General features: G+C 36.8%; 4 protein-coding genes across 8 annotated transcripts; 1 reads left to right on the top strand and 3 right to left on the bottom strand.

Annotated features, from left to right (window-relative positions):
* Nucleotides 1-68: 68 nt before the first annotated feature.
* Nucleotides 69-701, bottom strand: LOC143888673 (uncharacterized). The gene has a single exon (XM_077393105.1). The coding sequence runs from the start codon at nucleotides 699-701 to the stop codon at nucleotides 69-71; it is 633 nt and encodes a 210-aa protein (XP_077249220.1).
* Nucleotides 702-923: 222 nt separating this feature from the next.
* LOC143888666 (uncharacterized) lies at nucleotides 924-1,733 on the bottom strand. Its single transcript, XM_077393100.1, has 2 exons — nucleotides 1,383-1,733; nucleotides 924-1,283 (listed from the first exon to the last, which is right to left on the bottom strand). Exons 1-2 carry the CDS (start codon nucleotides 1,731-1,733, stop codon nucleotides 924-926), a joined length of 711 nt encoding a protein of 236 aa, XP_077249215.1.
* LOC143888657 (uncharacterized) lies at nucleotides 1,730-5,247 on the bottom strand. The gene is made up of 2 exons (XM_077393091.1): nucleotides 5,220-5,247; nucleotides 1,730-2,457 (listed from the first exon to the last, which is right to left on the bottom strand). The coding sequence occupies exons 1-2, from the start codon at nucleotides 5,245-5,247 to the stop codon at nucleotides 1,730-1,732; spliced, it is 756 nt and encodes a 251-aa protein (XP_077249206.1).
* Nucleotides 5,248-5,727: 480 nt separating this feature from the next.
* Nucleotides 5,728-14,362, top strand: LOC143880744 (uncharacterized). 5 transcript variants are annotated; one of them, XM_077383946.1, is made up of 7 exons: nucleotides 5,733-6,080; nucleotides 7,240-7,299; nucleotides 7,438-7,492; nucleotides 7,853-7,931; nucleotides 8,000-8,163; nucleotides 11,363-11,465; nucleotides 13,998-14,362. In XM_077383946.1, exons 5-7 carry the CDS (start codon nucleotides 8,074-8,076, stop codon nucleotides 14,225-14,227), a joined length of 423 nt encoding a protein of 140 aa, XP_077240061.1. In that variant the 5' UTR covers nucleotides 5,733-6,080; nucleotides 7,240-7,299; nucleotides 7,438-7,492; nucleotides 7,853-7,931; nucleotides 8,000-8,073; the 3' UTR covers nucleotides 14,228-14,362. The 5 variants fall into 5 exon arrangements, 4 of the variants coding, with proteins under 4 accessions (XP_077240061.1, XP_077239999.1, XP_077239931.1 ...); XM_077383884.1 differs by lacking the exons at nucleotides 7,240-7,299; nucleotides 7,438-7,492; XM_077383816.1 differs by lacking the exon at nucleotides 7,240-7,299 and having other exon boundaries at nucleotides 7,853-8,163.
* Nucleotides 14,363-22,233: the final 7,871 nt, after the last annotated feature.

Here is a 22,233-nt window from a genome sequence, read left to right as displayed (position 1 = left end):
GAGGTAAACAAAAATGACATCTTACAATTTAAGAGAACAAAACCTAATAACATGACCATAAAAAAAATTTATAGGCTTCCTCGACGCGGTCTCATTTTTTGGAAACGACACATGATTGTCTCATCATCGATGTTACCAAAAATATCCTTCTCAACATATGGAATCAAGCAATCGGCCATAAATTGATCCGACATTCTATTGCGTAATCGATTCTTCAAGATCTTCATGGCAGAAAAGGCCCTCTCAACGGTTGCAGTTGCGACTGGTAAAATTAGTACCAATGTGATGTTCTTGTAAACAAGTGGATACACGGCATGCTTTCCCTTTTCAACCATTTTTTCAGCAAGATCTCCAATTCCTTTCAAATTCACAAGGTGAGTATTAGACCTCATATCAAGAATATATGTTTCAAGTTGGTTGTCTAATTCTTTTGTAGAATATTGAACTTCTGAAAATTCTTTTAGATAAAACTTAGAGAGTCGAATCAACTTCTCTTTATCAAATGCATAAAATGAATCACTTGGATTCAAACATGCTACACATAGAAGCAACTCTGTATTTGCTTCATTGAAACGATTATTGAGCTCTTGAAGTTGCAAGTCTATAACTTGAAAAAACAACTCAACTTGAAAATGGTGCAAGACCGTTCTTTTATCTACATGTCGTCGCACTCTTCCGGGAACAACATAAGTATCAACCATGTTAGGGACTTCTATGTCATGTTTGGCACAAAATGAAGAAATGTCATCTAACAAAGAATTCCATCAATTGTCTCGCATCAATTGTAGTCGTTATTTTGATATTCTTACTAATGTCATGGCATTCACAATATCTTGATCCTTCCTTTGTAATGCTTGCGACAATTCATTTGTAATTCCCAATAAACTTATCATCAAATGAAGGGAAAATGCGAATTCAAAAGTTTACAATGATTTCAAGAGATTATGTGCTTCATGCCTTTGATCTGAACTTAACTTCATATCTTTGACAATAAGATCAAGCACATCAAGAATAGAGGAAAACATATATTCCAAACTAACCAGTGTTCTATAGTGTGAGCTCCAACGTGTATCCCCCGCACGTTTGAGTGTGGTCTCTTGATTAAGTCCTTGTCCATTTGAAAGCTCACCATTTTCAAGTGCTTCCTTAATTTTTGCAAGTTGAATCTCCTGAAGAATATCATGGCGCTTACAAGAACCCCCAACCACATTTACTACATTTGTAACTAAAAAAAAGAGATCGGAGATGTTCATATTTTTCTTTGCAACACCAACTAATGCCAACTATAATTGATGAGCAAAACAATGAACATAGTAAGCATATTCATTCTCCTTCAAGATTAGTGCTTTAAGACCATTAAACTCCCCTTGCATGTTACTTGCCCCATCATATCCTTGACCACGAAGTCTCGATATGCTCAATTTATGCTTGGCCAATATTGCTTCAATTTCTTCCTTAAGGGATGTAGCTGTGGTGTTGGGAACGTGAGTAATACCTAACAAACGCTCAACCACATGCCCAAGCTTATCTACATAACGTATAACTACGGCCATTTGCTCCTTGCTAGAAACATCACAAGCTTCATCAACCAAAATAGAAAACAATGAATCCCCGAGATCTTTAATGATTGAGTTAGTGGTTTCAATTGCACATGCACTCACTATATCCTTTTGGATATCTAAAGTCACTAGTTTGAGATTCCCAGGACACTTCTCCACACAAACCCTCTTCATATCTTCATAATCATGGTCACGAACTTCAAATGCTGACGAAAGTTTCCTTGATTAAGCGAGTCACAAGATTCATCATGCCCGCGAAAAGGTAAACCTTGTTCTAAAAGGAATCGAGCATTCAAAACTGAAGCATGCAAGCGAATTCGATAGTCACTTTGTTGTTGCTCTGTTTGCTTATTTACCAACGTTTCAATATGTTGCTCTTGATTCCTAAGAGCTTCACATTTACTCGAAGCTTGATTATGAGCACTATTAGGACCCCCTATATGTTTTCCAAATCTTTCTACTTTCTTCCAATTAGAGAACCCCTTAACAACAAAAGCATCATAACTTCCCACATGCTCCTTACTATCCGATTTAAAAAGATAGCAACACAAACAATAAGCCACGTCTTTTGCAATGCTATACTCCAACCAAGTAGGATAATCATCAAACCACTTTTGATTAAACCGCCTATTCTCTTTTCCTTGCATAATTTGAGGAAAATCATGATTACGTGGTTGAATTGGACCCATTCCTAAGTATATCATTCGAACTTTTGCCCTATCATTATGATGGTAATCAATTATTGGCCTTCTTAATCCGGGATCAGCAGGAGGATTTTTAGGATCAAGTTCCAATCGAATTCTTTTAGAATTTCCTCGTTCTTTGGTGGGGATAATTGAAGTTGTAGGAGGGGTTATCGACCTTAATGACGGTACTCTCGAAAAATATTTTTCCACACCTAAAAAAACAAACAAGACAAAGAACTTCTATCACTATATCACAAAAATATTTAATTATCAATCACTATATCAATGTAAAAGAAGGGTAAAAAAATTATTCACTAACTATTGATTCAATAACAATTAGTAATGACTTACCCTATATGGATGAAAAACTAAAAACCGATGAACCAAAAACCCCCAAATCAGAAATTCAGAACCCTACCATGAAATCAGTTGCAAAAAAATCAAAAAATGAGAGCATATAGTCATATAGAAAGATGTAGAGAGGTGGGATACAATGGAGTTAACAGGATGGGGCACAACCTATTTAGGCTGTGGCCCAACTAATGGACGGTTTGGATCATCCTATGGTGGATGAGGAAAAGACAAACAACAAGGGAGAAAAGCCAAAAGGGGGTATTTGTGAGAATAAATAGAACGGTGAGGGACTGAGGGTATTTCTGTCCAGTGACACCTCTCCTCCCTGCACGGCTGCACCTCCCTCACTCCTTGCTCCATCTCCCTCACTGTTGTGAATTTGTGATCGTACACACCCCTCCCTCCAACGAACGAATCATTACGATTTACAAAATCGTAGGAAAAGAAAATGGTATACGCATACGTATATTCCTCCCTCTTTCCTTTCCCTCTCCGGCTCTCTCTATATATAGATGTAGGGGTTTCTTCTCCTTGGCATCTTCTTCGATGGAGAAACCCCCTCCTCCAAACCCTATTCCCAGTTCGAAACCTAGCCATGAAAGATTGAAAGCCATGAAAATCAACCAAACTCCTCTGAAGCAAATCCACCAAACCCTAATCCTTCTGAAATAGTGTTGCATTCAGTTGTTGTGAATCTTGTATTCTTGTGACTTGTGATTGATGTTCTCTCAATCTCCCTCACCCTCCAGAGTCCAGAGTTACAACCCCCAAGCATTATAGATGAAACATTGAAACCCAAAACCAAAAACCCCCAAATCAGAGAGAGAGAGAGAGAGAGAGAGAGAGAGAGAGTACCTGGCTGCAATTGCAAAGCTTACATTTTTGCAGGAAAAATGAAGCCGCCGGCCGCCGATGAGTGGCATGAACTGATGAACAGATGGTGAGATTAGAAGAGGCAGCTAGGGTTTTTTGAGAAGAGGTGAACCCGTGAAGAGGTTTATGAGAAATGAAAATAAAAGGGTATGAGAAATGGAAATAAAAGGGTAAGTGAAAATAATTAAGTATAAAAAAAAATATTAAAATATTAAAATATATATATTTTTTCACAAAAAAATAAGGGGGGCAATTGCCCCCCTTACGTTACAAGTGCCATCGCCACTGAACCCGTGAAGAGTTTTATGAGAAATGAAAATAAAAGGGTATGAGAAATGGAAATAAAAGGGTAAGTGAAAATAATTAAGTATAAAAAAAAATATTAAAATATTAAAATATATATTTTTTCACAAAAAAATAAGGGGGGCAATTGCCCCCCTTACGTTACAAGTGCCATCGCCACTGTCAAGAGCTGAGTAAAAGCTTTAGATCTTTTTTCTTTTTTCGGAAGAAATGCATGCGAATTCATTGATTTTTATTTTCCTATTTTCATTCCTTTAATTTCTGGAACTCATTGATTTCGCTCAGATGAATAAAATTTCTACCAACTTCTGATAATGTCTACATTGAATACGTGATTTCTTCACATGTGTATTTTTATTTTTTTGAGGATTCCGAGATTAAGAGCTGGATAAAAGCTCTAGATCTAATCTTTTTTTAGGAAAAAAAATACATGCAGATTCATAAGTGTATTGTTATGTTAGATTCCTAGGTCAAGAGCTGAATAAAAGCTTTAGATCTAATGTTTGTTTGGAAGAATACATGTAGATTCATTGTTTTTATCTATTTTATGTGAGATTTTTCAAAAACAGCTAACAGTCCTGATCTGTGAAAGTTTTCCTATTCCTGTTATCTTGTTATCTTTAAGTTCTTCTAAGGTCTGTAGTATATTTTGTTTTCTGATTGTAAATTAAGTTTTCTGCAGCTTGTTTTATCGATGTCAAGAGCATTTAAGGCTTATTTTCTTCGAGATGAGATTCGGAGGGTTCTAATGTTTAGATGATATTATTTTGCTCTTGGTATATGTTATGGATGAATTCAGATTAAGTTGTTTTTTATATTATAATGAATCTGTTAATCTACTGTTTATTTATCTATCTGAAGGTTGCGATGTAGACAAAAAGCAGAACACCATCTAACATAAATGTGTGATAACAGTTGTTTGGGTATTGATCTTGTAGTCACTGTATATGATATTGATGATGATCTAGGCTTCCGGAAACGATTGCCTAAGCAGGAAATTTTGGTGGTAACTTAAAACTACTTTAAGAGCATAAGTGTCTAGAATTTTGTTTTTCTTATTTATACTCCAGAGTACCCTGATAATGTGGAGGCCCGATATTTTATAAAAACATGGTAATAAGTCTACTGTACTCATGAAAAAATAATCAGATTTCTGCTCTAGATCAAGATATTTATGTTAGATTCCTAGATCAAGAGCTGAATAAATGCTTTAGCTGTATTTTTTATTATTTTGGAAAAGATTCATGCAGATTCATTGATTTTGTCTATTTTCCTATTTTCATTTCTTAACTTTCTGGAATGTTTCGATTTCGCTCATATGAATAGCTTTTCTACAATTTTCTGATAATTGATTTTTTCCGTTTGGATTTGTTTTTTTTTTCTAACTTCCAGGGATTATTGCTATGTCAGATTCCTAGATCAAGAGCTCAATAAAATCCTTTACCTCTAGGAAGAAATACATCCAGATTCATCGTTTTTATCTATTTTTATGTGAGATTTTTCAAAAACAGCTTACGGTTTATGTCAATTAATAGGTGCATAAGTTGGCAGTGTTAGTGATGTATATTTTCTGATCTTTACACAATCAATAAGTGCATTGGTTTTGTTTTTTTATATCTCCTTTCTAATATGCCCAAATGAAAATTCTAACATATGGACAGTTGTCCATGGATGTGTGTGTTTTATAGTCATGATTTATGTCAATTAAATTAGCCAGTACGTTTTCTTTGAAGTCTCTTGTCTTTATCAATTTAAATAGATTCTTAGATTATGCTTTCTACTTTCGATTTTTCTAGTAGTTTTCTTATTTTAAACTGTAAATTGTAAACCATATGTTGGTCCCATTTGTTTTGGTCACATTTGTGGTGTAGGCTCTATGTGGACCCCAGTTTGCATATTAGGACTATCACAATTTATGTTTTACATGATATCCAACAGATTTCTATTGAGTTTCTGTGCGACTGAACACATCTTTCTGTATTTTCTGTTAGTTTCTTTCAGGTTTTCTAGCAACAAAACGCTCATCTGACAGGTTTTTTATCAGGTTTCTTTTCCTTTCCTTTCCATTTTACCACGTCAATTTCTTTCCATTCCCGACAAGTGAACGGATCAAAAACCATTTCGCCTCCATACACAACAAAACACACAATGGCTAGAAATTGATTCCCTTATAAATAGAAACCCTACTTGAAAGGTAAAACTTCTTCCGGACCCCTTCTCAATCAAAAGGCCGACGACGAATCCGACGTCCTCTCTCACAGAGGCCTTTCAATTTCCTTCATTCTCTTGGTTGTAGTGCTCAAAGGTAAATTTTCCCCATTCTTCCGAAAAGGTTTTATTGGGCTTATGCAATCTATGTCTAGATGGGGTTTTGTTGGTTTTTCAAGTTTTTATTTAGCTGAAATTTGTGGGTTTTCTTCGTTTCGACCCAAATCATGTTTCTTCGAATACCTCTAAATGCAACGTGCTCTCCTTGTTTTCTTGGTTTTGACGTAATGTTTTTTTTTTAATGTCTTTTTTCATATCTTAACGGTCTTCAAGTAACATGATCAATCTAGCAGCGGCATGATTATATGCTTTTGGATGTTTTTTCCAGTCCCTTTTGGGCGAATTTATTTGGGTTTTTTTTTCATAGTGCTATGATATACAGAGGATTGAACAGTACTTTTTAGATGGTGTTCAAATCACTGGATGAAGCCACGACATCGTTTTTCCATGGCCTCTATAACAGAATTCGGAATGTATTGAAAACAGTTTCTATTTTCAAATTATTGTTTGTCTATAAGATAAGCTTCTAAAACTGAATGAAACCATGTTTATGATTTTCTATATGCTGCCTAGGCTTAAAATCTAGGATTTAAATTGATCTGTTTAAAGTTTAAACGTACACACATAATCAATCGTTGTATTCAGATTGATTCGGTCCTACTTGGATATTTTATGTTGGATTTCTGCACGAGGAAGATTCTTACTCATAATTATTCTAAGGTGCAAAAACCCCAATTCTGCATGGATTTTCTGGGTTGTATACCCTCAACTCTGTACACGACATACCAAAATTTGCTAACTGACTCCAGATTAAATTGAATCCAAACTTGTGTTGTTTTGAGCTTTTTAGTGTCGACATTTTCAGCAGTGATGAGCGTTTAGTGCTTCTGTACCTTCTTATTCTTATGTGCTTCTATATTCAAGGTTTTAAATGTCGGTTTGGTATGCATGTTGGTCTCTACGGAACATAATCATATCGGTTTTGGTCATCATAGATCTCGGTAGACTTCTTGTAAAATCATGGGAATTTATGAAAATGCATGTAAATGATGGAAATGTTATATGATACTTGAGAAAATGATAGAATAAGCACATATATCATGAGCAGAGAGTGGTCAAAGTAACTCATTGTTTCTTACAATTGCATAAGTTGATTGAATAAACCACAATAAATTATGAAGTACCTATTTGTGCAGGACATTATCATGAATAAATGGATGAATGAATACATGGACATGCTTCGTAACCTCCAAAAGGCAGGGAATAATAAATTAACTCCGTTTATCCTTAACTCTGTTTATCCTGTGAAAATAACCTCAAAATTCGTCTTGATTGGTACTTATATTTCAGATTGAAACGAGCGATAATAAAAAAAATTTATATTATATTTACAGGTTAGTAGGAGCAAATAATTGACAATCAAATTGTCTTTTGGCTTTGATGTCCAAGGTAAAGAGTTTCTACATTGAACAAAACATATAATTCAAGGCTTGTTACACCTTGCTAATTGTTCTTGTTCATGTTTTTAAACACTGAGATGAACAGATTGAGTTCAGCCTTGAAACGAGACTATAACAATCTTTTCAGAAGAAGAGCAGGGAAATCTGATAGTGTCATTGTGATTTTAATAGATTGATTGAGTTTGGCTTTGGAATTGGATCATTGCTTGATGATGAATTGAAACAATGAAACAATGGAAAGTGAAGCCATTTAAAGAAATTCATCGTTATAAGTTGTAGTCAACTTTCATGCTTACTGCATCTTGTGCAATTCTTTGGTATTTTCTAAGTGATTGTTGTAATTCTGCAGGTGTATACAAGGTGCTTCTTTCTTTGGAAACTTTTATGAGAGTTTTTACATGGTGGCTCCAATTGATTGTGGTCAGCATGTGAGTGAAGAAAGCTCATCTCTCTATAGGAATCAAACATCCTTTAATCTATAGATACGCTCCCACAGGAAACACGAAATCAGATCCATCCATCAAAAGGAAGAAATCTCATCTCTCTCTCTCTCAGAATAAATAAATCGATATGTCTTTATCGGATGAAGACGACAGAGATGCCAAAAATTCTTGCCCAGAAGATATGGCCTGGCTCTCATCCCTCTCCCATTCTGAGCTCGTAAGTAGAAACTTTCTTTTTACTCCTACATCTTACGTACACACGCTCAGTGTTTCTGGCCTGAAAAATACTCTTAAGATGATATTATGTTGTTGTAGATATTCATGTCATTTATCTAAAAGTAGTCTGGAATTTATAGCGATTTTATTTCCTTTTTTTTTAAAAATAAATGAATATTTTTTAAAAGACATCCATTTTATTTCTTCATGGAGAACAATTCATCAACATGTTTCTATTCATTAAGAAATGATTTTTTTGCTTTGAGAGTATCACCTTCAACTATTAGACAAACCCTTCCAATTAGGCAATGTATCGCAGAAATCTACCCCAAAAAGAGCTTCGCATCCCATCAATAGTCTTTGATCCCTCTAGTGGGCGAGTAACACCACCTCCCTATGAAGAGCCATGGAAAGTCACACCAAGTTTTTCTATTATCTATACCACAGAGTCAGTAGTAACCCAGCTCCGCTTGCTGGAATAGATGATTTAGGTAAGGCTTAACTTACCTTTAGGACTTTCCTAAAAAAAACCTTGGAGTATTGATTGTATAAACTTGTCATTGCTACTGCATTCAAGAAGACCTCCTTCGTAACTAGTTTAAAGAGATAGGGATCCATCTAGATCTCGATATCCATATGTGTGTGTGTGTGTGTGTGTGTGTGTGTGTGTGTGTGTTCGTTCATATATATATATATATATTAAACGTGTCATTGCTACTGCATTCAAGAAGACCTCCTTCGTAACTAGTTTAAAGAGATAGGGATCCATCTAGATCTCGATATCCATATGTGTTATATATATATATATATATATATATATATAGGAAACTTAAGCACTAAACTTAAGTTGAATCTGCCCTTCAAGAGGAGGAGATCAAACTATTCTAGATTTTTCTTTTGAATGGTAAGAGTGATTTTATTAACTATTCTAGATTTCTAAGGAGAAAGAAATATTTACAAATTGAAACCAATTCCACGATACAGGAGAAGGTGAAATACCCATGAGACATTTTAGAGTGCATGCTTTCTACATATGAGAAATTTTTACAAATGAAACCTTTATGATATCAATTGCCTTTTTAATGCAAAGAGTCCACTCAGGTGGCAAAGAGGAACGTGAAGCTTTCATTGCTTCTTGGAAGGCAGCAGTAGAATTGTAAGCTAATAGTCTAAAGATGATCAATCCATTTTTTCCAAAATGCAAGTGTGAAAAGTATCACATCTGTTCAGGAAAAGGCTAGCCCTTTTTAGGATCCCATGTGAGAAAGTGGGTTCTCATAGGTTGAGTTCTATATTGGACCTCCGGAGTTGCTAAGATGTTTGTCGGAAAGAGATTCACAAGACCTTGTCATCAAGTTATGGAATTTTATCAATTCATCATGTTTATAATGCATCGAAGATGTTAAACGATATTGGGTTGGGAGTGAAGATTTTGTGGTGTCTGACCATTTGCCCCCATGAGGGATCTTGTTTTCTTTTTGGCCTTCATTTGTTGCCTTGGACCACCTCGGTCAAGGGTTTGAGTTTTGCTTTTCAATAAAATTCACCTTTCAAAAAAATGTTGATACAACGTGAAAATTGTAAGGCCAGGGTTTTAGGGAGGTTGATCTATAACAAAGGTTCAGCACTTGACTTCTCTTATGGACAAGGTTATCTAAAGCCATTTAGGTTTGATTCAGAGTTTTCCTACCTAAAGAGATAACAAAGGCTGTCATGGACTGGATTTATTGAGGGAGAGAGTGATCATAAGGAGCTTAAACAGGGGAGGAAAATTAATAAAGATTAACTAGAGTACCTCCATTATTGTGCGCTGCTTTTAATTCTTGTTCTTATTTTGACCAAGTTTTATGAAAAGTGAACATTGGGTATTCCTTCCCTTAATCAATTATTAATCTCATATTATTAGTGGATTTTCATGTCATCTCTCTTCCCTCTTTAATTTCTCTGATATTGTGTATTGCAAGTCAACTGAGGTTCTACTGCTTCTATAAGCAATGAGCCACATTTTTCTTTTGGGATAGCGTGGGGAGGGGGTGGTTATTGGTTACACAACTACCTAAGGCTTATTAGGTGTTGTCATGTGTTTAGAGGAGGGAGACACATGGAAAATTTATCCCTTATTTGACTCTCACAACCCTTAATTTAATGTGTATATAGGTTTTATTCAATTGAAAAGACCTTGTAACGGCTTGTTTAGTGGGGAAACGGGTTGATATGTTTTGGGGCCCTCATAGGAGTGAAAATCGTTGGTTTTGGATGCTGTTCACGGGGCATGTAGTGTAGCCATTGGGGCTGGCAAGATGGCACAACCCGCAGTTGGTGCTACATTGGGTTTGGCCTTGTAGGACACACTGCATTTAGTTGCCTTTGCAAGAAGCCTCTTAGATGCAAGCCCGTGAGACATGTGGTATTGCCTGTGGTAGGTTCTGCATTGGGATCGACCACGTGGGACAAACCCAAGATTGGTTTTACTGTCAGCGGCTCTCGATTGAGCTCATTGGACATGTGTTGCAGCCTGTGGTCGGTTCCCCATCATCAAGTGCTCGTTGGCCAAGCCCACAAATCGTGTGCATAGTCTGCAACCAATTCCAGGATGATACTAGCCAGCTGGTGCAGTCAACTTTTGATTTCATCTTCTACTTCTCCCGCAAAATATCTTTTAATCATCAAATGCAAAATCAATTCTAACTCTAGTTTCTTGAAAAATATGTATTTTGTTAATATATTGCTGCTTGTTTTATTTATATGCTCTGGTTGGATGTGAGGTGGGGCATGGAGGTTCCATGCTAGCATTTGATATAAATCCATCTTCTATGTACTTTGGGCCTTATTATTATTATTTTTTTGTGCAAATATAATTTTGTTGCCTTGGCATTGATATGATTTCTTTTATTATATTTTATTTTATTTTCACAATCTTGAAAAAAGAAGGGTTAAGCCTAATTTATATATGTGTGTGTTCTAGGAAGTAATTCTGTATGCAATTCTTTCTATAACATACATGGTCGTGGTTTTAGAAATGGTACTAGCATTGGTACTATATAAATGGAATTACAATTTGATAGTTAGTTTACTTTTCCATGGTGGATTCAGTTTGGTTCATACCTTATTCTCTCAACAATTTCATGACACATCTCCTCTCTATGTATGATGATGTTTAATTTATTAGGCCTCTTAGAGTTAACTAAACACATTTGCAGGACATGCTGATTAGCTTAAAACAAATGGCTATTCAACGTGCAAAAGTTATTGGTTGTGAGAGTATGGGTAACAAATTTATTGTGAAGATACTCCGTGCTCTTGGTATGATGTACTTTCCTGAAACATCAGTTAAATCTCTATTTCTGTGAACCTGAATTTAAAATACTTGTGCATTACATTTCCATTTATTGACATGTCATTTCTTTTTTGTCTTTACCAACTTGAGATTCTTTCTAGTAAAAATAGTTGGGGGAAAATGCTTGTGTGACTACTAGCACTCAACTGAGTGCCATCCCCTTGTTAGAATTGCAGGCCATCAAAGAGGAAATCCCCCATCTCTCTAGAGCAAATATCTAGAATGATCAGACTCCAAAGTTGTTGTCAATAGCATGAATGGAAGCCTTTAACTGCCCTTAGCAAGATAAAAACCTTGTTTCCGAGATCCATCTTCTTCTAGGTTGGTTTCTAACTTAGGTCACCAACACTTGGAGTGAGGCAAATTGTAAAACCCGTGAAAACTTCTCTCCTTCAAAGTTCTCGGTTTAATGCTTCACTGAAACCCTCCAAATCAATGAAAGCCTCGGGTTTGCAACTATCGGTTTCCGGCTCTGACTACCCCTTATTATGAACATTAATATTTTCTTCTCTTTGCGAAACGGAATTGTAAAAAGTTGCCAAACACTTAAGCCACACTGGAGCTATCACTAGCCAATAGAAAGCCGTGTATTCTCAAGTGGCTAGTTAGCCGCTTGAGTCTCGCATTCCTCTATTTTATAATATTATAACTATTTTTATACTTTTTATTGAAAAAAAACTTTATGTTTTCAAAAAATTAATATGATGTTTTTTAAGTATTTATTTGTTCTTATTCTAGTATTTCCCAAAGTTTATCTTAAATTTTCATCATCTGCACAGACTTCCACGAACCCAACTAGTGTCTGGATTAGACTTAGTCAATTTGAACCGGGTAGATCCTTTCACCTTCTTCATGAAATTTTTTCTAAAGGATTCATTAGCCGACCCCAACTAGTTTGGGACAAAGGCTTAGTTGAGTTGAGTTGTATTTGCACGGACTTCCACGAACTTCTATAATTTTAACAGAATTTCTATTCACTTTCGTGACTGAGGTCGACCTACTTCTACTTTCGTGGGGACCAAAGTCCCTACGAAAATTGGCATTTGAAACCATCTACCAAACCAATTACAACACTACCCTAAGTCAACATTCACGTCAGAGTCAAGTTAGGAAGCTGCTGTAAGTCCGATTGTGATTCTCTTTCCAGGTTTTGGAGCTTATGTAAATTCGCAATGCCTCAACAAATGTAACAAAGAAAGAATAACCAAGATTAAGGTTTCACCAAAGGAAGCTGAGTAAGGGTTTTCACTTTATTTTTTTTGAATAACTAACAGTGAGTCTGATAGACTTGCTAGAGAGGGGGTGGGGAAGCTGGGGTTGGAGATGTTTGATTTCCTTCCCCCATGATTCTTGTTTTCTTTTGTTTTCTGCTAGCTTATTTATGTTCTCCTTGTAGCTTCTCTTTGTACTTTCCGGATGATCATCTCGGTCTTCCTTTTCCTCTTTGAATGAAATTGCAGCCATTCAAAAAAAAAAGCTTGGGTTTTCAGTCCATAGTTGCCTGATTGGGAAGCGGAAGTGGGAAGCGAGGGATTTGGGAAAGAAAAAATGCGGGAAGCAAAAAGTTCTGAGGTCTGTTTGGATGTACGTAATATAGAAGTAGAAAGAAAGGACAAAAGATTCATCATTAGAAAAAAAAAAGGATAAAAGATTCCTGTTTCTTTCCTTTTTCTCTTGATTGGTGAGGAAAGTCAAATAAGGTTATAATAGGTTTGAGAGGAAGGATTAATGTAAGGATTACGATTACCAAAGAAGGCTTTGCGACTGAATTATAATTACAAGTGTTAGGGATTTATAGTTTTGCATGCTTTATTCCTGTAGATTTAATGTTAAAATTTTTTTTTTTGGTGGAAAAAAGATCCATAGAAGTTTCATTTGAAACTTAAATAAACACTTTTTTGTTAAATATACGCTCCTTCGGTATTATCAAAAAGGGAAAACACACTTTTAGGAAAAGAACTTAGCTTTTGAAGTGAATGAAGAGAAAACGCGTATGGCCCGCTGTGAGTGTGTGAAGCGCGCTTCCCCTGAATTTGACTAGGAAGTTTCTAGTAACTGTTACTTTTCACTTTATATTTTGAAGTTGATTATTGAATAACTGGTCACTTCTACATGCATGTAAAGAACTCCTTGAAACGGTAACTGGTATTGCCTTATAAAGATTTCATATTTTAAGTAAATTAAATGTTTTTATTTTTTTGAGAAAGTAAATTAATAAATAAATTAAATGTTATCATTGAACCGACTTGAACATGGGCTGTTGCTTTTTTCTTTTTTTTTTGACCATCCATTTGCAAGGTATTGGTCAGGTAGTTGGGATCATCTAATAACTAGTTTCTAGTCGTGTTAATCTCCATGAACTGGGCTGCCAAATGAAGGGTATGGATCACAGTACTGTCATGTGGGTGGACCCATGTCGAGCTTCTCATAGTATCATTCGATATGTACATACTCCAGGTGTACATTTGATATTTTCTATTGCTCTGAAACTTCTGCAGGAGTTATATTGCGGGAATATATCAAAGAACGTATTAAGAATTTTCCATCTTCTTCAAGCATGGCAGAGGCTCCCACGGTTTCAAATGGCTGCCACTTAGCAACTTCTAATCATGAAGGTGATTTTGAGTCTATGGGCATTGAAGATGTCACAACATCAACTAAAACCTGCCCAAAACGGAAGAGAATTAAGAAAAGGTACATAAAAGTTGTAAGGAGTAATACGTGTTGATCTATTTTGCACTAGTACGACTGTAGAATTTCACGTGGACTGAAACTAGGTTCATGATTTTGGCAGTAGCTCACTGTTTTTTTTTCCATCTTCGACATGAAAGTATGAAACTGTTAGTACTTTTTGTTAAATGCACCAAATCCATGTGACATACTGCAGAAAGGTAGCATGTGAAATCAAGTTAAGAGTGAAAGACATAAAAAGAGGACTCTTTGGCATAAACTCCTTTCATTTTCACCTCCACTTTCTTCTCTTCTCCGGATGAATTCCGATTGGTAACGGATTTACGTTGTGAGTCTGATTTCTACTTGGAGACATTTTTCTTGTCTTAGTTTTCTCTTGTAACATTGATTTCTAATCAAAGGATAGTTGAGATCTCCTGGAGCTAGATTTTCAGGGTCTTTCACCTTCTCTTGTAAGTGCAGGGATCTAAGGGTGAAACTCTACCATCCCTACGATCATCAAGACAGATGGGCAATTTCGCCAATAGGCATCTGGAGTCACTTATAAAAGCCATTTTGTTGTACAGTGAGGCATGCCTCCCACAACACACATCGTGGGTTGCATCTTTGAATGATCTGAACTGTCCATTTTGATAAACAAGATCCTGGATGCTAGTGTCAGTGTGGCTAAAAATCAGGAATAAAAAAACTCTACTCAAAATCGGTATCACCTTTTCCCTACTTTTAGTGCTGGGAACACTAGTAGCCGGGATTGTGTTTCCTGATTTGCAGCGATGTCACCCTCATCTCCACTTGGAGATTCTAATTTATCTTGAAAAGAAATTCATGGCAACCAAACGTTCCCTAAATAACACCAACTGCAACAGCTTTAAGCTTTTGGAGCAATTGGTTGTTTCACATGGTATCAGAGCAAAATCCATGTGCTCGGACAACCCAAAAGAGGGGCCGCATGTGAGGGGAGTTGAATTATAAATGATTAACTAATACCAACTCTAACAGCTTAAGGTTTTATCGTAATTAGTTGTTTTACAATCCTAACCTCAAATAATGCTTATTTTTGGTGGCTGAATGTGAAACCTAGATGTATTTTTTGACCGTCCATGTTCAGTGAGGAAAGGTACATATTATTGGATGTTATAACGATGGTTGGCATGATTTTGTTGGCATAGGAGATCTGAAGCAATATCTGTTAAGTGGGAGTGTTAAGATCATTTAAAGGTGGGCCCACTACACTTTAGTGAGTTCACCTCATTGTATTACAATGAGTTCATACCCCACTCTAGAATTCCTTCTTAACTACTTAATATGACATTATCTTTAAGCATAGAAAGGTAAAAACAAAATATAATAGAAAGGATTATGTACAACACCACAGAATTCATTTATTTTACTAATAGTTTCCATGGAACTATGGGAGGACAATGGGTTTCCTTGCCTTGACAAGCAAAGAGCATTGTAGATGCCCTTTTGAACCTCTCCTTATCTTTGATGAGGTAGACAGAGTTTTTATATTTTTCTTTCTTGGATGTTTTATGCTTTCTCTCTCTACCTTTTATCTTTGACATTCAGTTATATGCAATGGTTATGTAGGTCACCAATTTTTTAGTCCCATTGTTTCTCAACCGTTAGCTTGCAATTGCTTTATTTTCTCTTGTATTAAGTAACTCGATTTCATAAGGCCTAGGTAGCTAATAATTTATTGGGCAAATGATTAAAAAAATGCAAAGTTTTATGGAAATTGTTAATAAAGGGTAGTGATTTGAAAATTATAAAATAAGGGGTGTGAGGAGAGAGAAAATGTGTTTGAAGACAAATATACCCCTCCTACCTATTTTTTCCCTCCACTATTTCACCTATCCCTATACACTATTACCTTCTCACCTACCGCCTTCTTCCTCAAGGCATTTCTAACGTGGAAAACTCCATGAGAGGGTTTTGAAGGTTGCCATTTACCTACCACCTTCTTCTTCCTCAAGGCTTCATGGAAGGTTTTTGAAGCTTACCATTGCCATTGTAGTTTTGGAAAAAAACTCCATTGCCAACGTTTCCAAGCTCCATTGCCAATGTTTCCAAGCTCTATTACCATTGTGGTGTTGAAAAAAAAATTTCATTTGCAACGTGATAAAGGTCCATTGCCATTGTACTTTTGGAAAAAAGCCCATTGCCAACGTGATATAGCTCCATTGCCATTGTAGATTGGAAAAAAAATCTCCATTGCTTATTTGGGTGCTAAACATAGCTTCGGTTAGGTTTAACATCTTCTCTTCATGTTTTCATGTTTTTTGTGCTTTGGTTTTTTCACCCTATTTATGAGACTCTTTGTTTGGTTGCAATGTTTATCTTGACCTCTCTCTATCTCTCTCTATGCATACAATCATGTTTGGTTACATGTTAGAATCTAGTGGTTCCGGGGTATAAAATGTGGTTCCGAAGTGGTTCCGGGGTAGAAAATGTGGTTCCCTAGTGGTTCCGAGGTATAAAATGTGGTTCCGTAGTGGTTACAGGGTAGAAAATCTGGTTCCCTAGTGGTTCCGGGGTATAAAATGTGGTTCCTCGACTTTTTACTTCATTCGCAATCAAGTTGATCTCTGAACCTCTGACTCATTCACAGTCAAGCTGGTGTTCTTGACTTTTCGGTTAATCTGTAACCGAGTCAATCCTTCAACTTCTGATTCTGTCAAGTTACTATCTTTTTTATTCATTCGCAACCAAATCATTTTTTTTTATTCGTTCGCATTCAGGTTAATATCACTGATTCTCCTGCTCATTCGCAGTCAAGGAAAGTTTGTAAATACTCAGCTATTTAAATAAAAATCCCAATGACATCTGGTCAAATTCATATCAAAAGCACCCAGTCTTTAGCTCATTCGCAGCCAGGCCAAAATCTTAGACTCCTCGGCTCGTCCCTGCCAAGTTTCTCTCTGATTTCTTGATTCATTTGCAATCAAGATAATCCCCCCGACTCTGACTCCTTCGCAGTCAAGTCAATCCCTTGCTTTTCGGTTCATTTGCAACCAAGCAAATCTCTGACTTTCCGACTCCCCATTCGCAGTCAAGTCAATTATATGGCCTTCTAGTTCATTCGCAGCTAGGCCAATTTCCGGCTTTCTGGTTCATTCGTGACCAAGTCATTATTCTGGTCTCATAGTTCAATCGCAACTAGGTCAATATCCTTGACTATGGCTCCTTCGCAGTTCAGTCAATCCAATCCAACTAGGTCAACATCCTTCGTAACCCAGCAAATTTCTGACTTTTTTACTCGTTCGTAGTCAAGTCCATTATCCGATCTTCTAGTTCATTCGCAACAAATTCAATCCCCGCCTTTGACTTATTCGCAGTCGAATCAATCTTCCAATTCCTAGCTCATTCGCAGCTTAAAATCAAATTTCCTGACTTTCTGGTTCATTCGCAATCAAGTCAATTTCCTGGTCTCATAGTTCATTCGCACGTAGACCAATATCCGTTACTCTAACTCTTTTCCAGTCAAGTCAATCCCTTATTTTCTAGTTCGTTAGCAACCATGCAAATTTCTAACTTTTTGACTCATTTGCAGTCTAAGTCAAGGTTTTGGCTTCTAGTTCATTCGCAGCTAGGCCAATTTATGACTCTCTGACTCCTTCGCAGTCAAGTTAATTCCCCGTTTTCTAGTTCAGTCGCAACCAGACCAATATCCTTCCCGGCTCTCTCGTAGCCAAACTAACCTTTCAACCTCGACTCGATCGCAGTCAGCTCATTTCTCTTCAATTTTCAAGCTTGCTTGCAGTTAAAACAATGCTTTCAATTTTCAAACTCGTTCACATTCAAATCAATCCTTTGATATTTTGCAAGAGAGGCTATCTCGCTCATGTGTCATGATTGCTGAGTTAAGAGTCAGAGAGAGGCTATCTCACCAATAATTACAAAATTAAAGTCCGGTGAAAGCCATTTCACTAGTTTATCCTTTTGAATACCATCTTTATAACAAAAAAAAAAACCCAAGAATTAGCCATCTTTTTTTTTGGGTCGGTCAAAATATGTTGTCTGTTCAGCTTTGACATTCGCGTGACAAGCATGCTTTGCCAAAGAGGGGCATTTGTAGACAACCCATTTTGACTGAAACCTAAATGGTTTGACTAAAAACCCTTCAAATCATTGAACTAGAGTCCCAAATTTCATCCTACGGTAGGTTAGGGTCCCAACTAGGCCCCTACAAAATTTCATCAAAATCCAATACGGGTGGACTAATAAGACAAGCCGAATGAGAAACATAGTGCAAGTAAAAGGGGGGTGAATTATCCTGGGATAGGTCCGAATAGGACACAATTCGTAGTGCGCCTATCAAAATTCTCACGCAAACTGCGACCCCATCAAAATGGTAGTGCCAATATCAGCACCCGAAGATTTCTATATATACCAATTTAAGCCTCATTTTTTCAGGGAATTAGGGTTTCTTTAACCTAATTAGAGAGAGAGAGGAGAGGAGAGAGAAAGGGGATCTTGGATTTTTTTTACAAACCCTAGCCTTCTTCCCCGGCGAGATCTCGCCGGAATCCAGCCGACCTGCTGGAGTGCCGCACATCACCACTACCTCCTTTGCTTTGGTTAATTCCCTCATCCTTTGATCCTTATTAGTTAGATTTGTGATTGTAAACCATTTTTCCTTGAACTTTAAACCCTAACTCCGGCAAGCTTCCATGAAATCCGGCGAGTTTCGTCAAAGTCCGGCTATTCCTCACGAGATCCAGTCCGTTACTTCCTTCTCCATCATGTTGAAACCCTTCTGGACTTCAATTTCCATCTCTCTTTTAGGGTTTAATTAGGGGGTTTGACAAAGGCCGCAAGGTTTTTGTTTTTAAAAACAAAAAGATTTTTTATTTGAAAGGGCTGTAACATAGGAGATCAAAAGAAGAAAATCAGAGGGAGAGAAAGTTGCAGGGAGAAGAGGGCTGAAGAAGAAAGCCATTCCTTCATGATCATCTTCATTAAACTTTTCCTTTTCCTTCTCAAGTCATAGTTCGATCCTTCTTCTCCGGCTATTGCACTAGATTCCGGCAATTTCTCTGTGAGATTCCCATTTGGCTCCAATCTCCTTAACCTTTTTCCTCCTAATTTCATTAGATCCATCTCTTTTCACCGGAATTTGCTTCTCCATTACAGGCACTATTTTTCAATGAAACTTCAGCCGTTATCATCATCTTGAACCTCAAGCAACCACACAAAGAGCTGATTCTTGTTGAAAAATTCAGGGAAGATGTTTGGATTTTCTAAAAGAAAAAAAAAATTGATTTTCTAGAAAGGAGAAATTCATAGTAGCTATTTTCGTTTTTGGAATTTGATCTTACTCGTATAATTTCTATCATCTTCCTTGGTCACTACTATTCTCTTCCAACCTTCTCTGCAATTTTTAGAAATCTGAAAACTATACTTTTCGGTTCTATTTTGGATCTATCAATACCGGTGATCTCTTGACTCTTGATCTACGAATCTTACATAACAATACGTCTCAAAAAAAAAAAAAAACACGGCAACAGCAAATCCACACGGTAAAAATTAGGGATTCATTACAGAGAGTATCAGAAAACAGTAGAAATGATATTGATCTCAGCGAAATCGAAGAAATGCAGAAAGTTAAGAAATGAAAATAGGAAGAAAAATAAGAAAAGTGATATTTGGAAGCTAGGGTTTTACCTAAGAGAAGAGAGAAGGAGCGAAGGCTTCAGAGGTAGCTGTTTTTTGAGAGGTAGAGAGGTATAAATAGGCGGGGCGAAAACCCTCATATGCTGCTTCGATTAATGCTAGCCGTTAGCTAATGAGAGATCTTAGTCGTTGATTTTGGGGTTTTTCATTTGTGGAGTTTTTCCGTCTATGCCCACTTTGATGATTTTTTCGCTCCTACTATTGGATTATGCGCCCCCATTTTTACTTGAATAGTTGGCAGACTTTAACGCTTTTTGACATCAAATCACTCTACACGAGGGGCGCTAAAGATAATCTGTAAGTATTAACAGAGCGGGTTAGATGGAAGGAAAAATTGTCAACTGGTGACACAAAAATGCAAAAATAGTGAATGGGTGACACCCTTTTGAAAGTTTGTGAACGGAGGTCGAAACACCTTTTTCTGACATGGCCTTTTACCGAAATACCCCTCATGGCAAAAAGAACACGTTATACTAGATTTTTCTCTCTGTTACTTTTCACCAACCAAAGTTTACCGCCAACCTCTGTTACTTTTCTCCATTAACGCCTGAAACCCACGAAGTGTAAGTGAAGGTTAGTAGCTTATCTACTCTCTTAGGATTAGTGCTTCCATTAATGCGTTTGAACCCTGTCTTTAGTGTGTGATAATAACAATGTCTGTATTGTATGTGATAACCCTATCTTATAACCCTTTTAAAATGGTGAATTATGGCTTATGCTTCTATTATCTCTGAAACTGTTCTTATAGAGTTGATACCCTACTAATAAAGTTGGTATTAGTGTTTGATGACCCGAATATAGATGGTTTATGTAAACCCTTTTGTACATGAATCACAATTTTTTGCACTTGATAATCCCTTATTTGCTGTTGGTAAGTCTCATATATTTACCTGATAAACTTGTTTTGACACTAGATACACCTCGGAGAGGCTTGGTAACCCCCTTGGAGAGTGTTGAAAAGCCCTTGTACATTGTTGGTAACTCCCCTTCTATGTACTTGGTAATCCCTTTAGAAACTTGAAAACCCCCTTGTGTAGAGAGTTGAAAATCCCTAATTTGCAACTTGATTACCCTTTACAGAAGCCTCCGTACGGACTTGAATCCCCCATTAGGTAGCTGATAATCTCTTAGAACACCTTGTGGACTGACTTTCAAACCTCCATTGAGGTAGCAAAACCCCCTTTACAGTCCATAACCCCACTTATGAACTTGGTAACCCATTGTGTACACTTGAATACCCCTCAAGAAGATATGAAAATTCCCTTTTAGCAACAACTCTGTTTAGAACCCCTATTTAGGATTTTATAAAAATGTCTGAAACAATGGTTTCTCTTCTTTTACACTATGATGGAGATTTGACGGATGATGTTTCTTGGAAATACGTCGGAGGGAAGAAGACATTGTTATCTGTCAGCCGCGGAATCAATTTCGACGAATTTCAAGCTGCAATCCGAAGAAGGATTGGTGTTATAGAAAGGCAGGTTTTACTATCGATAAAATGTCGATATGTTGTGGATCCATATATAGTCACTTTAATCGACGTCGATGATGATGATGTCCTCCAAACAATGTTATGGATGTTTGACAGATACATGTTCAATTCTGTGATGATATACATAACTAAGAGCATAAATGACAAATGTATTAATTCCTTAAATTCGTCAATGCTTCCCCCAAACAAACTCTGCACTAGGAGACCCTCTCTTAATCGTAGCATTCCTTCTACTTCGATTCCGTCCCAAAAACGTCTTCGTTTTGAAGTGGACTTGCAAAAAGACTACGAAAGTGAATTTGATGGGAGATATGTAAGTGAAGAAATCAGAGGTGCTCCAGCAGAACCTGTCATAAGGTATTGTAGTTCTTTGGCAATGTTTGAATACTTCCATATTTCAATTTATAATTCATATGGATCCAACTTGATTATATATTGCCGAACTATGCAGGTCTGAAATTGACTTAAATGAAACATTGGCAAGTGATTTGTATGGCAACCATGTTAGTGGAGGCATTGATGACTTCCAAAATGTGGGAGATCTTGAAGTGGACTTCAGTAATGTTAGTGAAGACGGTTTCTGTGTGAGGGGTTTAGATTTGGAAGAAGAAAGAAATGATGATGATAATGACGATGGTAGTGATGATGATGATGAGGAGGAGGAGGAGGAGGAGGAGGATGATGATGATGATGACGATTATGAAAATATCGGTGTTAGTCCATGCGCTCAGCCTTTCAATGCGGATTCTCCTATCAGAGGGGGTTCTCCTATCAGAGAGGGATCTCAACCGGTTCCGACTAACAGTAGTCGGCCAATGAAAGCAGATGGGATGTTTGTTGGGGCCCATGATGTAGATACTAATAATCTTCAGTTT

This window comes from Tasmannia lanceolata, unplaced genomic scaffold (assembly GCF_043159265.1).
Source record: "Tasmannia lanceolata isolate RefF3 unplaced genomic scaffold, GAP_Taslan_0.1 ptg000002l, whole genome shotgun sequence".
In the NCBI taxonomy this organism is placed as follows: Eukaryota; Viridiplantae; Streptophyta; class Magnoliopsida; order Canellales; family Winteraceae; genus Tasmannia; species Tasmannia lanceolata.
This window is presented reverse-complemented; position numbering and strand designations above follow the sequence as displayed.

Excerpts from the sequence above, each read along its gene's own strand:
- LOC143888666 (XM_077393100.1), bottom strand. The coding sequence starts at position 1,733 with ATGAAGAGGGTTTGTGTGGAGAAGTGTCCTGGGAATCTCAAACTAGTG. Across the intron at positions 1,284-1,382 it reads GTGGTCAAGGATATGATGGG|TTGGCATTAGTTGGTGTTGC; the intron begins GCAAGTAACATG and ends CATCAATTATAG.
- LOC143888673 (XM_077393105.1), bottom strand. The coding sequence starts at position 701 with ATGGTTGATACTTATGTTGTTCCCGGAAGAGTGCGACGACATGTAGAT.
- LOC143880744 (XM_077383884.1), top strand. The coding sequence starts at position 8,074 with ATGTCTTTATCGGATGAAGACGACAGAGATGCCAAAAATTCTTGCCCA. Across the intron at positions 8,164-11,362 it reads CCCTCTCCCATTCTGAGCTC|GACATGCTGATTAGCTTAAA; the intron begins GTAAGTAGAAAC and ends ACACATTTGCAG. Across the intron at positions 11,466-13,997 it reads GAAGATACTCCGTGCTCTTG|GAGTTATATTGCGGGAATAT; the intron begins GTATGATGTACT and ends AAACTTCTGCAG.
- LOC143888657 (XM_077393091.1), bottom strand. The coding sequence starts at position 5,247 with ATGAATCTGGATGTATTTCTTCCTAGAG. Across the intron at positions 2,458-5,219 it reads GGATGTATTTCTTCCTAGAG|GTGTGGAAAAATATTTTTCG; the intron begins GTAAAGGATTTT and ends TTGTTTTTTTAG.